This window comes from Eptesicus fuscus, chromosome 5 (genome assembly GCF_027574615.1).
Source record: "Eptesicus fuscus isolate TK198812 chromosome 5, DD_ASM_mEF_20220401, whole genome shotgun sequence".
Lineage (NCBI taxonomy): Eukaryota > Metazoa > Chordata > Mammalia > Chiroptera > Vespertilionidae > Eptesicus > Eptesicus fuscus.
This window is the reverse complement of record NC_072477.1, coordinates 50763752-50780022: the sequence shown is the minus strand read 5'-3', so window position 1 is coordinate 50780022 and position 16271 is coordinate 50763752. Positions and strand designations below refer to the sequence as shown.

The following is a 16271-nucleotide window of genomic DNA, read 5'->3' as shown; positions in this document are numbered from 1 at the left end:
AGGGCCAAGGAAATACATATATCTAGTATACACTTGCCTCCTTTGTAAATTATATCAGCCAATAAATTTTTTAGAAATCAAAGACTAGATTATGATTTTATCAAATAGCCAATAGTTCAGAACGTTCTTTATTGATTCTTTATGTTAGTTTTGCTGCCTTTTTAGTTAAAAAATGTAGTAATGATATTTTTCTTCCTTTTTTTTTCTCATGAACATATTTTCTTTTTCTCAATTCAAAATAGAGCATGAAGTTGTACTCCCTTGGTGGGAACATCTCAAATAATATGGGATGTTAATTTTGCATTTAATGACTGCATAACATAACTCAGAGAACAGTTACTGTTGTATAGACAAACACACCACACCATACACCACCTCTCTCCCTTACTCCTTCTCCAACCCTCCAAATGAGCAGGGTTGGGAAAAGAAACTCACCAGAAAGCAGAGCAGAGTTAACCATAAAGAGTTCATTATTTTGGCTTTGGGGCACAAACTGATGGAAAAGAAATTGAATTTATAAATTATGCTATGAATCACTTCTTTGTAAATTCACTTATGGATTCCTGTTCTCAGAATTTATCTGTCCTTTTGGCAAGATACTCTCAGAATCTCCATTACCAAGACCCAGAGGGTGACTTAGTAATTAAGGATGAGGAGTCTAAAACAATTTTTTTTCCTTCAGCATATAAAGACTTTTCTCAGAGATCCAACTCAACACAACTCCTGGGAGTGATGGACTTCTGGAAGAATCCCAGTTCTTTCAGAATGACATGACTCTTTTGATGCTGATCAAAAAAAGGGTTCATCGTTATATGATGCCCAGAACACTTGATCTTTGCCCTCTTGATTTTTTGGCAACTGTTTTCTTGAGATATAATGCACATACCATACAATTCTCCCCTTTTCAGGGTACAATTCAGTGGTTTTTACAGTAGTCACAGAGTTGAACAAACATCACCATGATCAATTTTATTTATTTATATATTTTTATTGATTTCAGAGAGGAAGGGAGAGGGAGAAAGAAAGGAACATCGATGTTGACCGGCTGCTTCCTTCACACCCCCTACTGGGGATCGAGCCCACAACCCAGGCATGTGCCCTTGACTAGATTCGAACCCGGGACTCTTCAGTCCCTAGGTTGACGTTCTGTCCACTAAGCCAAACTGGCTAGGGCACCACAATCAATTTTAAAACATTTTCAGGGAACCAAGATATTGGTGTAGGTGAACGCAGGTACTTGCTGCTTCCCACAATCACATTAAGATTACAATGAAAATACAGAACAACAGAACCACCTGAAATCTGGCTGAATGGAAGTCCTACATTTAGAGAGTTAAAGAAGAAAGCACATTGATTCTGGTAGGAGGGGTGGAGGCACAGAACAGGCTGGTCTGACACTTCATGTGTGGTGTTTTTTTTTTTTGTTTTTTAATTGGGAGGGATATCACTGCTGCCAAGGCCTCCTGTGAGAAGCAAGGGATCCCAGTCCCACACCAGACCCCTAGCCCGAGGGTCCCCATAACTTTGGGCTGTTAAAGCCAGTGGGGATTGTGGCTGAGTGGCGAGGCTGCTGGAGTCCCAGGCAGTTCCTCTTAAAGACCTGGTGCACGAACTTACATGATCCCGCTCCCTCTGAGCTCCATTGGGGGAACCAGGGACATACGGGGAGGAACTGGATTATCTGGTATTGGGGCAAGAACTCGGGGGTAGTTTTCTCCCAGAGGGGGGTGCTTGCAGGAACCATTGTTCCTGTGCTGGGACCTCCCTAGTCGCAGAGCTGACTGGCAACCATATCTGAAGTTTCTATCAGCATGGTTCACACTGTTCGCTTCACCCTGGTGATTTCCTGAGACCCTGCCCCATCCAACTTGCAGCCCCACCCAAGCTGTTTGCAGTGGTTTCTCCATATAAATGGCTTGTCCTGGCTCAGGCTTCAGACTTTCCTAAAATCTCTAAAACAAGCAATTGGCCTCAGCGTGCCCCATACCTATAAGTAAGAGGTCCAAGACGTGGCATAGCACCAGCCTGCCTTGCTTCACAGCTTTGCCTCACCTGGGTTCTTCCAAGCCAACACAAATAGAAGCCATATGAAGATCCCTGTAGCTCCTGCTGGGTGGCCCCAGGCAGTGGCTGACTTTGCACCTCCAGGGAGGCCCCAGAGCCAGTGCACCTGGTGAACAGCTTCAGACCATACCAGATTACAACTCTACACATCCACAAGTGACACACTCAAGGGGCAGACTCAGCACCAAACCCCCACTGAAGCAAGTTCTGCTCCATAGGGGTGTCTCTTGCACAGCAGCTCTTCCACTGTAGTCATAGCAGGTCCTCACTAACCAGTTGGCCTAGTGGTCAATTCCTCCCAGTGACACCAACAGCAATCAAGGCTCAACTACAACAAGCCTGTGCACACAGCCCACACACAGGTGCACCTAGAGTGCCCAGCTCAGGTGACTGGTAAGGCTGAGCCATTGGGCCCTACAGGACACCTACTATACAAGGCCACTCTACCAGTTCCAGGAGACATACAGCTCTACCTAATACATAGAAACAGACACAAGGAAGCAGCGAAAATACAGAGACAAAGAAACATGTCACAAATGAAAAAACTGAAGAAATCTCCAGAAAAAGAATTTAATGAAATGGAAGCAAGCAAACTACTGGATATAGAGTTCAAAACAATGGTATAAACTTACTCAAGGATCTTACTGAGAGCTTTAAGGGCCTTCACTAAGTCTCTTACTTTCAGGGTTCTTAGTGAGAATGTCAAAGACATGAAGAAGGACCAGTGAAAATTAAGCGTACATTAACTGAAATAAAGAATAATTTACGGGGAATCAACAGTAGAGTAGAGGATGCTGATAATCAAATCAGTGATTTGGAATATGAGGAAGCAGAAAAACACCCAATCAGGAGAGCAAAAAGAAAAAGAATCCCAAAATATGAAGAGAGTGTAAGGAGCCTCTGGGACAACTTCTGGAGTACCAATATTTGCATTATGGGGGTGCCAGAAGGAGGAGAGAGAGAGAGAGAGCAAGAAATGGAAAACCTATTTGAAGAAATAATGATAGAAAAGTTCCCTTACCTGGTGAAAGAAATAGACTTACAAGTCCAGGAAGTCCAGCGAGTTCCAAATAAGAGGAACCTAAAGAGGCTCACACCAAGATACATAATTAAAATGCCAATGGTTAAAGACAAAGAATTTTAAAAGCAGCAAGAGAAAAACAGTTACTTGCCCTGGCTGGTTTGGCTCAGTGGATAGAGCGTCGGCCTGCGGACTCAAGGGTCCCAGGTTCGATTCCTGTCAAGGGCATGTACCTTGGTTGTGGGCACATTCCCAGTGGGGGGTGTGCAAGAGGCAGCTGATCGATGTTTCTAACTCTATCCCTCTCCCTTCCTCTTTGTAAAAAATCAATAAAATATATTTTAAAAAAAAAGAAAAGAAAAAGAAAAACAGTTACCTACAAGGGAGCACCCATATGACTATCAGCTGATTTCTCAACAGAAACTATGCAGGCCAGAGGGAGTGGCAAGAAATATTCAAAGTGATGAATAGCCAGGACCTGCAACGAAGATTACTCTACACAGCAAAGCTATTATTTAGAATTGAAGGTCAGATAAAGAAAAAGCTAAAGGAGTTCATCACCACCAAACCTGTATTAGATGAACTGTTGAAGGGTATTCTTAAGAAGAGGAAGGGGGAAAAAAGATAAAAAATATGAATAATAAAATGCAATAAGTACATATCTATCAACAATTGAATCTAAAAATAAAATTTAATGAATAAGGAAGCTAATGAACAAAAAAACCCAAAACACCTGATAAAATAGAACCAGAGGCATGAAACATGGAACGAATCCTAGAAGGAAGGGGGTGTTGGGAAGAGATTAACCAAAGATCTTAATAGGCATATATGCAGTACCTATGGATACAGACAATAGGGTGTTGAAGGCCTGGGGTGGGGCAGGAACTAGGTGGAGGGGACTAATGCAGGGGGAGAGGGGCGGGGGGAGGATGGTGTCATCTGTAATACTCTCAAAGATTTAAAAAAACATTTTCAGTGTACCAAAATGAACCTTATGCTCTTTGGCCTTCATACCTCATTCCTTCGAATATCCCCAGCCCTAGGCAATCAATAATCTATTTTCTGTCTTTATACAGTTGCATATCCTGGACATTTCCTATAAAAGGAATCTTAACTTATGCAGTCTTTTATAACTGGTTTCTTTTACTTAGATTGGTGTTTTTGAGGTTCTGGTCATATTGCAGCATGAATCAGTACTTCATTTCTTTTGATTATCTATAATAATAAAAGCGTAATATGCAAATCAACCTAACGACTAACCATCCAGACGATCTTCTCGACGACCACGCTATGACACACATTGGCGCCAGGCCAGCCAAGGCAGGTGTGATGCGATTATCCTGCAGAGGGAGGCCCAGGCCACTGGCCAGTGGGGCAATCATTCGGGGGGCTCTGCGATCGCTCCAAAGAGGGAGGCCCAGGCCACACTGTCTGCTGGGCGATCGATGGGGGGCTTTGTGGAACTGGGGAACTGGGGCTGTGTGGTGGTTGATGCAGGCAGGGCCAGGCCAAGGCAGGTGCAGGCGGGAGTGGGAGGGTGGGAGTGGGGGGGAGGGGGAGCAGGGCCGTGAGGCAGCCGGGGCTGTGAGGGCCCCAACTGCTGGGGCTGCGAGGCAGCTGGGGCGGCGAAGGCCTAGCCTTACACAAATTTCGTGCATCGGGCCTCTAGTCGAGTAATAATCCATTATATCCATCATTTGATGGATATTTGTATTGTTTACACTTTTTTAGCTGTTATGACTAATGGTACTATGAATATTTGTGTGTACATTTTTTTGTGGATGTATGTTTTCATTTTTCTTGGATGTACACTTAGGAGTGGAATTGCTGGATTAGATGGTAACTCTGTGTTTAATCTTTTGAGGAACTTGCAAACTGATTTCCAAAGTGCCTATACCATTTTACATTCCTACCAGCCATATATGAAGGTTCCTTGCCAATACTTGTTATCTGTATTTTTTGTTATAGCCATTATAGTGGGCCCCCTTGAATCTTAAATCACACATATTTGTGCCTTATCATTGCAACTTGTGTTTTCTTTCATTTAATTATGGTGATTCCTGTCTTACTGACTGCCTTTTCAATTTGTGCATTGCTATGCCCATATGTTCACATTAAAAAAAATACATAATTTTATTGATTTCAGAGAGGAAAGGAAAGGGGGAGAGAGATAGAAATATCAACAATGACATAAAAACTCACACTGGGGATCGAGCTCACTACCCGGGCATATGTGCTGACTGGGAATTGAACTGTGACCTCCTGGTTCATAGGTTGATACGCAACCACTGAGGCACACCGAACGGGCTAGTAAAGCTTTCTATTTGCCACATTAACTACCTTTCTAATGAATTTGTTCCATTTTGAGTCAGGATATTTACAGCTTTTACAGTATCACCATTCTTGTATATACATTGCATTAATGTAGTAGATGTTTTAATTTCAAGTCACTTTGTTCAACAGCTCATCATTTCAATGATTAAATTATTTAGATACACTTAGATTAACTGTAGGAAGTTTGATTTTATGTTCTGCTCTGCTGCTTTAAATGAATAATCTTCAGCAACTCACTGTCTTGGCTTGAGTCTTCCTGTTAGTAAGTAAAACTCTCTCAAATGTAGTTGTACCTACTGTCTATCGGTAAGTTCAGACTGTCATTAGATAATAGACTAGTATGAAGGAAGAAAGACCCATGGGGAAGAAAATCTATATTCCTACTGGTTCATTATTTATAGTAATCCATCTAACATAGCAACCACCTAGGTGTTCAGAAATATTTAATATCAGTATCACTTTAAAATGTGATACCAGGAGAAAAGCATTGCTGAATAGTCAAAGTCTTTTGAATTCTATTTTTTTAAATCCATTTTTACTATATTAGGTTTTGAAAAAAATTGTTTGAGTTTAACAAAATGTGTTACGTTCCTAAAGGTAGGAAGAGATACAGTAAGATCAGTTTTTAGTTAACAGAAGTTTTCAAGTAGGCTTATGTTCTGATTTTTATTTCTAAAAATTGGGTATATGGGTAGAGGTAACAGGAAAATGTTTTATAAGAATAGTAAAATGACGTATTACAACTATTTTATATCTTGATGAGGAAAAGGCAATCCTGCCCTGTTACAGGGCTGTTTTCAGTGGAATCTGAGTACTCTTTAATTATATAGTATAATATAACACATTAACAATCTTTTTACTATCTGATTTTGTCTTCTAGGCCTTCCTTATAGTTTCCCATGTCTCAATGGACTCCTGAATATAGCAAGCTCTATACCTTAGAAGTGGATATGAAGAGTGAGATTCCTTCTGATGCACCAAAGACACAGGAGAGTCTGAAAGAGATCCTCTTGCATCCAGAGCCCATTGGGGCAGCCAAAAGTTTTCCTACAGGAGTTGAGATGATTAATAGTAAAGTGGGGAATGAATTCTCTCATTTGTGTGATGATTCTCAAAAACAAGAGAAGGACATGAATGGTAACCAACAAGAGCAAGAAAAAAGTGTTGTGAGGAAAAAACGCAAAAGCCAGCAGGCTGGCCCTTCATACATGCAAAATTGTGTTAAAGAAAACCAGGGAGTATTAGGATTGAGGCAACACCTAGAAGCACCAAGTGATAAAGACAATGATTCCTCTTTTAGTGATTGTCTTTCTTCTCCTTCATCTAGTCTGCATTTTGGAGATTCTGATACTGTGACTTCAGATGAGGATAAAGGACTCTCTGTAAGACATTCCCAGTCAATTTTGAATGCTAAAAGTAGAACTCATAGTGCAAGGTCCCAAAAGTGGCCTCCCACTGAGACAGAGTCTGTTTCAGGATTGTTAATGAAAAGACCCTGTTTTCATAGCAGTTCATTAAGGAGACTTCCATGCAGAAAGAGATTTGTAAAAAACAATTCCTCACAGAGGACACAGAAACAAAAAGAGAGGATATTGATGCAGAGGAAAAAACGAGAAGTGTTAGCCCGAAGAAAGTATGCATTGCTCCCCAGTTCTAGTAGTTCCAGTGAAAATGACCTCAGCAGTGAATCCTCTTCAAGCTCATCAACTGAAGGAGATGATTTGTTTGTTTCTACCAGTGAAAACCACCAAAACAATGCAGCTGCCCCCTCAGGTAAAAATGTTTCTTAAATTGAGTAAAACATGGAAGCTATTACATTGTATTTGTGCTTATTTTCTTCTACATTTTAGTGATTTCATTGTATTTAAATGGAGTATGAGGCTCTATTAACTTTTATTTTTAAACCATATAAGTAAATTATCAACTATAGTATTAAACCATGACTCCAATTCTAAGTACAAAGTATGATTTTTTAAAAATTGATTTTAGAGAGAGAGGGAGAGGGGGAGAGAGAGAAGCATCAATGTGAGAGTGAAACACCGATCAGTTGCTTCCCATACGCACCCTGACCAGAGATTGAACATGAGACCTGAGTAGTATGTGCCCTGACCAGGAACTGAATCCTCGATTTTCAGTGTACAGGTCGACCTTCCAACCAACTGAGGCACACTGGCCAGGGCTAGTATGTTTAACTTTTGTGAATACTTTTTCAGATAGCTGTGTGATGGATTCCTTTCACATTTAACCACAGTAAAAGCAATTCTAGTCACTAAAAAAGACAAGTTATTTTTCTTTTAAGTACTCTATTCTTATTGGTTACTATTAACTTGTCGTGTTCTTTATAACTGAAAAATAATTTCAAGTATTTGAGAGGTAATTTTTATTCTAATATTAGAACACAAACATTAATCCTGACAATGCTCAGTAGAGCATGTGACCAATCAGTTAAAATGGAATTTATAGATTAGCTCGCGTGTGCTCTCTCCCTCTCCTCAGTAATGTTATATTTAACTAGAATAAGTTTATGTACAGTCTTTGAAGTATGTTGTAATTCTTACAGTTTGTTGTAATTTAAAAGAAGTTGATGAAAAGATTTTTAGGAGTAAAGTCTGAGCTGAGGGAAAAGGTTAATTTCTTGTGAACGTATAAGAAAATGGGGGGTAGGGAGAGCTTTTTAATGGGCTAAGATTATGGGTTTTGTTTGTTTGTATTTTCAAATTATAAGAAAAAGTTTATTTAGAAAGTTACAGAGCTAGTAGAAGTGAGCCAGCTGGGCTTGTGCAGGCTCAGGAAACAAGTTAAAGAGGCAGAAGAAGGGTCCTTGGAGCTCAGGAGAAAGGCAAAGGTATTGCACCTGGGGGGAAGAAAAGGGAAATTCGACGTGTGCTCACAAGAGGGAGAGCACACCAGGTTATGGTTTTTAATACTGGCACAAAGTTTTCTCAGTCTTTACCTGATGTCCTACTTTTTAAAGGTAGAGCCCGTTTTAATACTTTGCAAATATGCCATTACTCCCTCTTTTCTCTTTCATTGGTTCCTTCCTTTTCAAAGACTCCCTTTCCATACCCTGACCAGTAATTTTGTTTTTAATTTTACTCTTAGCCATGTTCAGTTCATTTTTTTTAACCTACTCAAATACTTGTTTTAAAAAGAGTTTATTGAGATCACACTACAGCTGGGAAAGGGTTACAGCAACCATTAAGAAAGAGGGAAATGAGAATGGGAATTGTCTTGCTTAATTGTCACATTTCACATTTTTCTCATTTGGGTAGAATGTGAAGAGTGTGGGGAGAGGGAGCAGCAGAGCCCAGTTTCTACTTGAAATCAGTGAGGCAGGATGGTTGGTGATGTGATGTAGAAGTTCCAAGGAGCTGATGTTTGTAGGAGACATGAGAGTAGAGTAAATCTAGGTCAGTATCATTGTCTGTTTCTAGGAAGAAAGTAGTTCATATATTCTCAGGTATTCAAGATAAATGAAAACTCTGTTGTTTATTTTTAAATCTTGTTTAATACTTATAGAATGTGGTGTTTTAATTACTTTCTTGGAAGAGTTACATTATTTTCAGACATTATCCTTAAATGCTTGTCTCTGGAAATCCAAATCCAAAAGTTGAAACCAAGGACTTCTGATATTTTCTGGTTTCTAAATCAGTGTTTTGTATTAAAAAAAAATTATTTAATAACATTCAAATGGTATAGAATTTTTAAAGTACCAAGAAATGATAAAATGAGAAATAAAACTTTACCTCTTTTTCTTAGGTCCCAGTCTTATTACCCAGAAGTAAAGTTATTTTCTTTTTGTTAATCCTCACCTGAGGATATTTTTTCATTTATTTTTAGAGAGAGAGAGAAACATGGATGTGAGAGAGACACATTTAGTGGTTGCTTTGCACACACTCCGATCAGGGCCGGGGATTGAGCCTGCAACCTAGGTACATTTCTTGGCCAGAATCGAATCCAGGACCTTTCAGGCCTCAGGCTGACGCTCTTTCCACTGAGCCAAACCGGAGAGGGCATGCTAGCAGTTTATCTCCTGAAGTTATGCTTATAAATATCGGTTTTAGAAAAACAGTGATTATTTAAGCAATAGAACAAAGAGTGTCTTAAGTGAGTTACTTATATAATCTTTAATTACACAATCTCTGTTCATAAAAAATTATATAAATTGAGTTTTAATGCATTAACTAGCTTTGTATCATTTATCATTGGAACTTCAAAACATTACATTTGTAGTTGACTTTGCTTAACTATATAAATTTGCACTCGCTTGCTGTTTTCTCGATTCCTTTATTCTACTCGGGATTTAATTTTTTAAATACCCCAGATTTTACAAAGCGTGGCAGTAGAATAAAAAACTGGAGTTTCTTTTCATACAAACTTATTTATTTGGATTTTTTTATATTTCAAATTATTGATACATTCAAAGAGTAATTTTAATCTCGACACCCGAGTGCAAAAGGTTAAAGAAACTTCTTGTACACACATGCTGAAAAATCACTAATAGAGCTGATATATAGATGTAGATTTTTCTCCATTGTAGAATGGTAATGTCCTGTTGGTGAGTTAAAATAAGGGAAGTTTAAAAAAAAATTCATAGTGTTTTATTTATAAATATATGATTCCCTTTGTACTCCTACCTTAAGCTGCATCATGTACATGATTATGAAGCAAGAATTGAGAAGGTAATTTAGAAATTGAATCTAGAATATTATTTTAAATAGCCACTTGAGTGCTGCTATTTTGTTTTCTCTGCTTATAAGATATATTTATGCTATTAAAAATATATCCTACCTCAGTACTAGTATGTTTCAGTATGTCTATGTGTATAATCTTTAGAACTTTGAAACTACTTCAAAAATGTGCCTATCTCATAATTGTTAAATCTTAATTATCCTATTTAATTGATAATGATTTGCAAATATTTCAAAATATAAATATGATATTATGAAATATTCAAAATTAACACTCTCCAAATCAGAACATCTTTCATTACCTCTATGATTTATCAGTGCCTGTTTTGTTCTTCTCTTTGGAGTACCAGAGAATATGTTGTAGAACCTTGTCATGCACTTGTACCTCCTCTAGATACTGGCCAGCTTTTGAAGTGGTACAGATGTCTAGTGATGTAGAGATGTATTAGAGATGAAATTCAAGGTTGCCAAGGAATAGTACCTTTGGTGAAGGAATGTAGACTGCATAAATTTCAGTGACAAGAGTGTTGAACCATTTGTTGTCATTGTGGTAAGCAAGAGTCCAATGAGTTGAATAAAAATGAATATAAAATATCAATGGATTACATACTAGTAGAAAATATGAAAAAGAGAGCTCGTGTACAAAAGCAGCAAGGAGAATAAAGTATATGAATAATCTTAATAGTTTATTTGGCCTCTGAATAAAATTATTTAGCTTTATAAAGAGTTACCTTTATAATCAAACCAAACCCTACAGGTTTTCTAGAGATTTATAAAAGATGACTTTTGTAGATGACAAGAAATATTCTTGGATGAGAAAAATAAATATATATATTTTGTATATTTATATAGCATATATACATATATGTTTATATAAATGATAAATGAATGAAGGAATGAATGTTAGACATGTCAGGACTTCATTATTGTTGCTTAATGCCACTCTAGTCCAAAACTCAGAATTTGTTCTTTTCCCCTTGATTTTCTAATTGTGTATAATAATTAGGAAAACCTGAGTCTACTAGGTATCAAAGTAGAATTATTCTAGTCTTTTCAACTAATGGGGTTGGGACAATTGTACATTCATATGCAAGAAAGATGAATTTAGACCTTTTACAATCATGTAAGACACAAAAGTTATGGATCATGGCCCTAGCCGGTTTGGCTCAGTGGATAGAGCATTGGCCTTCTGACTGAAGGGTCCCAGGTTCAATTCCAGTCAAGGGCACATGCCCGGGTTGCTGGCTCGATCCACAGTAGGGAGCTTGCAGGAGGCAGCCAATCAGTGATTCTCTCTCATCATTGATGTTTCTATCTCTCTCCCTTTTTCTTCCGCTCTCTCTCTTTCTCTCCCTATCTGAAACCAATAAAAATATTTAAAATAATAAATAAATAAAAGAAACATAGGAGTGACCTTCAGTTGGGTAGAAATTTTTTATTTTATTTTTATTTTTAAATATATTTCTGTATTGATTTCAGAGAGGAAGGGAGAGGTAGAGAGAGATAGAAACATCAATGATGGGAGAGAATCATTAATTAGCTGCCTCTTGCACGCCCCCTACTGGGGATCGAGCCTGAAACCCGGGCATGTGCCCTTGGCCAGAATCGAACCCAGGACCCTTCAGTCCACAGGCTGATGCTTTATCCACTGAGCCAAACAGGCCAGGGCAGGGTAGAAATTTTTAAAATATGTCACCAAAAGCATGATTCATAAAAGGAATTGCTAATTCGGACTTCATCAAAATTAAAGACTGCTTTAACAACACCATTAAGAAATAAAAAGACATGCTACTGATTGGGAGAAAATATTTATAACTAGTATATCTGATAAAAGACTTGTATTTTTAATATATAAAGAACTCTAACAACTCAACAATAAAACCGAAGTCCAAATTAAACACGGGCAAAAGATTTGAATAGACATCATCAAAGTGGCTATTAAGCACTTGAAAAAATACTCAACATCATTAGTTATAGAAATCAAAACCACAATGAGGTACCACTATATATTCACTAGAACAATTATAATAAAAAAGGTAATAACAGTTATTGATGAGGTTGTGGAGAAACTTGGGCCCTTATTTTCCTGGTGGCAATGTAAAATTGTACAGCCTCCTAGGAAAATAATTTGGCATTTCTTTAAAATGTTAAACATAAATTTACCATAGTATCTAGAAATTATATTTCTCAATAGTTAACCAAGAAAAATGAAAATACATGTATGTTCTAAGATTTATAGACAAATGTTTATAGAACCTTTTTTTTGTAAAATAGCCAAAAGTGAAAGAAATCCAAGTGTCCATCAACAGAAGAATGGATAAATAAATTGTATATTCATGATAGAATAGTACTCTGTAATAAAAAAGAATGCACTATTGATACAACAACGTGAATAAATCTCAAAGTAAATAAACTGAGTATACATACAAAAGTGTATATAATGTGTGACTCCATTTCTATAGAACTCTTGAAGATACCAATCCATAATGACAGAAAATAGGTCAGTTATAGGGATATAGGGAGGGATGATGATTGATTGAAACAGGGCATGCAGGATTTTTTTAGCGTGTTGGAAATATTCTAAAACTGGAATGAGGTGCTTATGCTCTAAAAGTTTACTAAGATCAGTAAAATGTACACTTAAAATGTGTGTAGTTTTTAGCTTTCAATATTCATATTATGAGAAAATTCTTAATACAAACATGATTTGTAGTTTACAAGTTTACACTTTCTTAGTTGACCTTAACATTGACAGGTGATAGTAATGAATGAAGAGAGGAGACTATATATAAAAGCCTAAGCAACAATTAATGACCGAACAACCGGTCGACCAGTCGCTATGACACACACTGACCACCAGGTGGCAGACACTCAATGCAGGAGCCTCCCACAGCTTCGCCCCCCCCCCCCCCCCCCCCGGCTGGCCAACCTCCCGTGGCCCCTTCCCTTGGCCTGCCGGCTCCCCCGATGGCCCCAATCGGGGCCAGCCAGCCAACCTCCCTCAGTCCTTTTCCCTGGCCAACCTCCCACAGTCCCTCCCCCTGGCTGGCCGGCCCCCCAACCGGCTGGCCAACCTCCTGGGGACCCTCCCCCCGGCCGGCCCTTCATAGGCCTCGATTGCCAGCCAGGCCGAGGGACCCCCCACCTGTGCACAAATTCATGCACTGGGCTTCTAGTGTTTAAATAAAGACATTCAGTACCAGATTTGTGAAAAATTAGAGCAAGAGAAGTAATGGAGCATAATTTTTTTTTTTTACTGTTTTAATAATTTTTAAGTATACAGTTTAGTAGTGTTAAATGTATTCATTTTGTTGTGAAACAGATCTCCAGAACTTTTTCATCTTGCAATCTGAAACTTAATACCCATTAAACAACTTTCCTTTCTCTCTTCCCTCCCATCTCTGGTAACCCATTCTACTTTCTTTCTCTATGGATCTGTAGAATCATGCAGTTTTTTTGTGTTATTTTACTTAGCATAATGTGTTATTTCACTTAGCATAATGTCCTGAAGGTTCATTCATGTTGCAGTATGTAATAATATTTACTTCCTTTAAAAGAAAATATTTTTGATAGTTTATTGATGTTCAGAAAGCGAGGTAGGGAGAGAGAGAAACATTGATGTGAGAACGTAACATCCATCGGTTGCCTCCTGCATGCCCCCCTACTGAGTATTGAGCCTGCAGCTTGGGCATGTTCCCTGATGGGCATCGAACCGGCAACTTTTCAATGCACAGTATGATGCCTAGGATGGCACCCAACCAACTGAGCCATACCTGCCAGGGCATATTTCCTTTCTTTTTAAGGCCAGATGATATTCTGTGTCTGTACCACATTTTGTTTATCCATTCATCCACCGATGGACATTTGGCTTGCTTTCACCTCTTGGTTATGGGATTTTTTTAAATTATGAAATTAATGCCTCAGAAAAGCTGTTTTAAAAATATTGTATTACTCTGACACAAGAATCTAGGTCAAAGGGGATTAATAAATGGCTTCAAAATATCACCTAAAACATAAGAATATTTATGGGAGGTATCAAAATTTAATGGGGGAAAAGGAAGGATTTTTTTTAGGAAATGGTTTGGTAATGGCAGGGAGGGTCAGGGCCAGTTGTATTTATAATCTTATCTAATACTATAAACAAAAATTAGTTCTAGATGAAATAATTAAGGAAACACCTTGAACCAAATATAGTATATATCCATTCTCCAAATAAGGAAGCACTTTCCAAACAGAATAATTTAGAAAAAAACAAGTACAAAAATGATACATTTCATAGCATATAAAACTCAAAAACTAATATGTGTGTTTCTTAAAAGAATGCTATATCACAGAAAATTACCACCTTGGAGAAAATATATAGCAAATGTATTTTTACTTTATTTTATTTTTATTTTTTTAAATATATTTTATTGATTTTTTACAGAGAGGAAGGGAGAGGGATAGAGAGTTAGAAACATCAATGAGAGAGAAACATTGATCAGCTGCCTCCTGCACACCCCCTACTGGGGATGTGCTCGCAACCAAGGTACATGCCCTTAACCGGAATCGAACCTGGGACCCTTCAGTCCGCAGGCCGATGCTCTATCCACTGAGCCAAACCGGTTTCGGCTGTATTTTTACTTTAGAGAGTAGAGGATAAATATCATAGAATGTGAATACCTTTTATAAAATCTTAAAATCAGTTCTTTAGATATAACAGTGTTGATATCTCTATATAATATACAAATTCATATGGAGACCACTAAAATTTTGTAGAGAACCAACAAAAGTTATAAAAGAGGAAATAAATGTGAAAACATACAGGTCAAGAGAATAGGTACTACTGTTTTTATGTTTAGCTGTTTTTAAAAAACATTTCATTTTGACATAAGATTTTTACTTTTGTAATGAATTTTATAGTCAAAGTCAAAATAAAAGTTTTTGTACATCAATTAGCAAGATAGCAGATGCCCTTTAAATGTTTTTTTTTCGTTTTGTTTCCAGGAAGTATTGATGAAGATGTTGTGGTGATAGAAGCTTCCTCTACTCCCCAAGTCGCTGCCAATGAAGAAATTAATGTTACCTCAACTGATAGTGAAGTGGAGATTGTAACAGTTGGAGAAAGCTATCGGTAAGATTTTAATTGCTAGTTTGTATATTTGAAATTTTAAGTAGAAGTATATAAACATTTATACTGCAGATATTTGCATCTTTTACCATTTTTTAGAGACCTAGTTTGAGTATGTATATACCAGATTAGTGCTTTTCTTTTTTTAAAATATGTTTTTATTTATTTTTTAGAGAGAGAGATAGAGAGAAAGAAACATTGATGAGAGAGAAACATCATCAATCGGCTACCTCTTGCACGCCCCTGACAGGGGATTGAGCCCACAATCCGGGCATGTGCCCTAACCCGGAATCGAACTATTTACCTCTTGGTTCCTGGGTCAACGCTCAACCACTGAGCTACACTGGTGGGACAGATTAGTGGTTTTAACACCATGCTACATTAGGCTCACCTGGGAGGTTATAGAATAAAGGTATGTTATTGCCTGGATTGTGTCCCAGACTAACTGAACCAGAATATTAGGGGTCAGTATTTTTTAAGCATCCCAAGTATACAGTGAAAGTTAAGAGTCAGTACTCTAGAAAAACAGTAATTTTACTTAGTGTTTTAGAAAATAGAGTTTGTTTTATGATTCAAAGAGTTCATGAACTCCTTTGAAATCTAGATGTTAATAATAAGTATTGGGGATGATACTAAAATTAAAAGTGAAGAAAAATATTAAGGAATATTGATAAAATATTTCTTTTTTATATTAACCTACTTGTTTCAAGATCTCATTGATACCAGTAAAATTTGTGCTGTTCTATTAGGTCAACCTAGTATAAAGTATTTTATGACCCTGGCTGGTGTGGGTCAGTGGTTAGAGTGTCGACCTGCCCACCTTAGGGTCGCAGGTTTCAACTCCCAGTCAAGGACATGTACCTGTGGTTGCAGGTTTGGTCTCCAGCCCTGGTCAGGGCTCATGTGGGAAGCAACCAATCGATGTCTCCCTCACTTCGATTTTCTCTCCCTCTCTCTGTCTCTTTACCCCTCTCTCTCTCCCTCTCACCTTCCTTCCTTCTCTCACTCTCCCTGCCTCTCTCCCTCCCTTCTGTTCTATCTAAAATCAATG

The 16271-nt window shown here is 37.9% G+C and overlaps 1 protein-coding gene across 1 annotated transcript in view; it reads left to right on the top strand.

Moving 5' to 3' along the window:
- RNF111 (ring finger protein 111) overlaps nt 1-16271 on the top strand; it is a 95807-nt gene that overhangs the window by 42189 nt on the left and 37347 nt on the right. Inside the window, exons 2-3 of the mRNA XM_008139180.3 lie at nt 6300-7192; nt 15097-15223. Coding sequence (XP_008137402.2) covers nt 6319-7192; nt 15097-15223 — 1001 coding nt within the window. The 5' untranslated portion in view covers nt 6300-6318. The remainder of the gene's footprint in view (nt 1-6299; nt 7193-15096; nt 15224-16271) is intronic.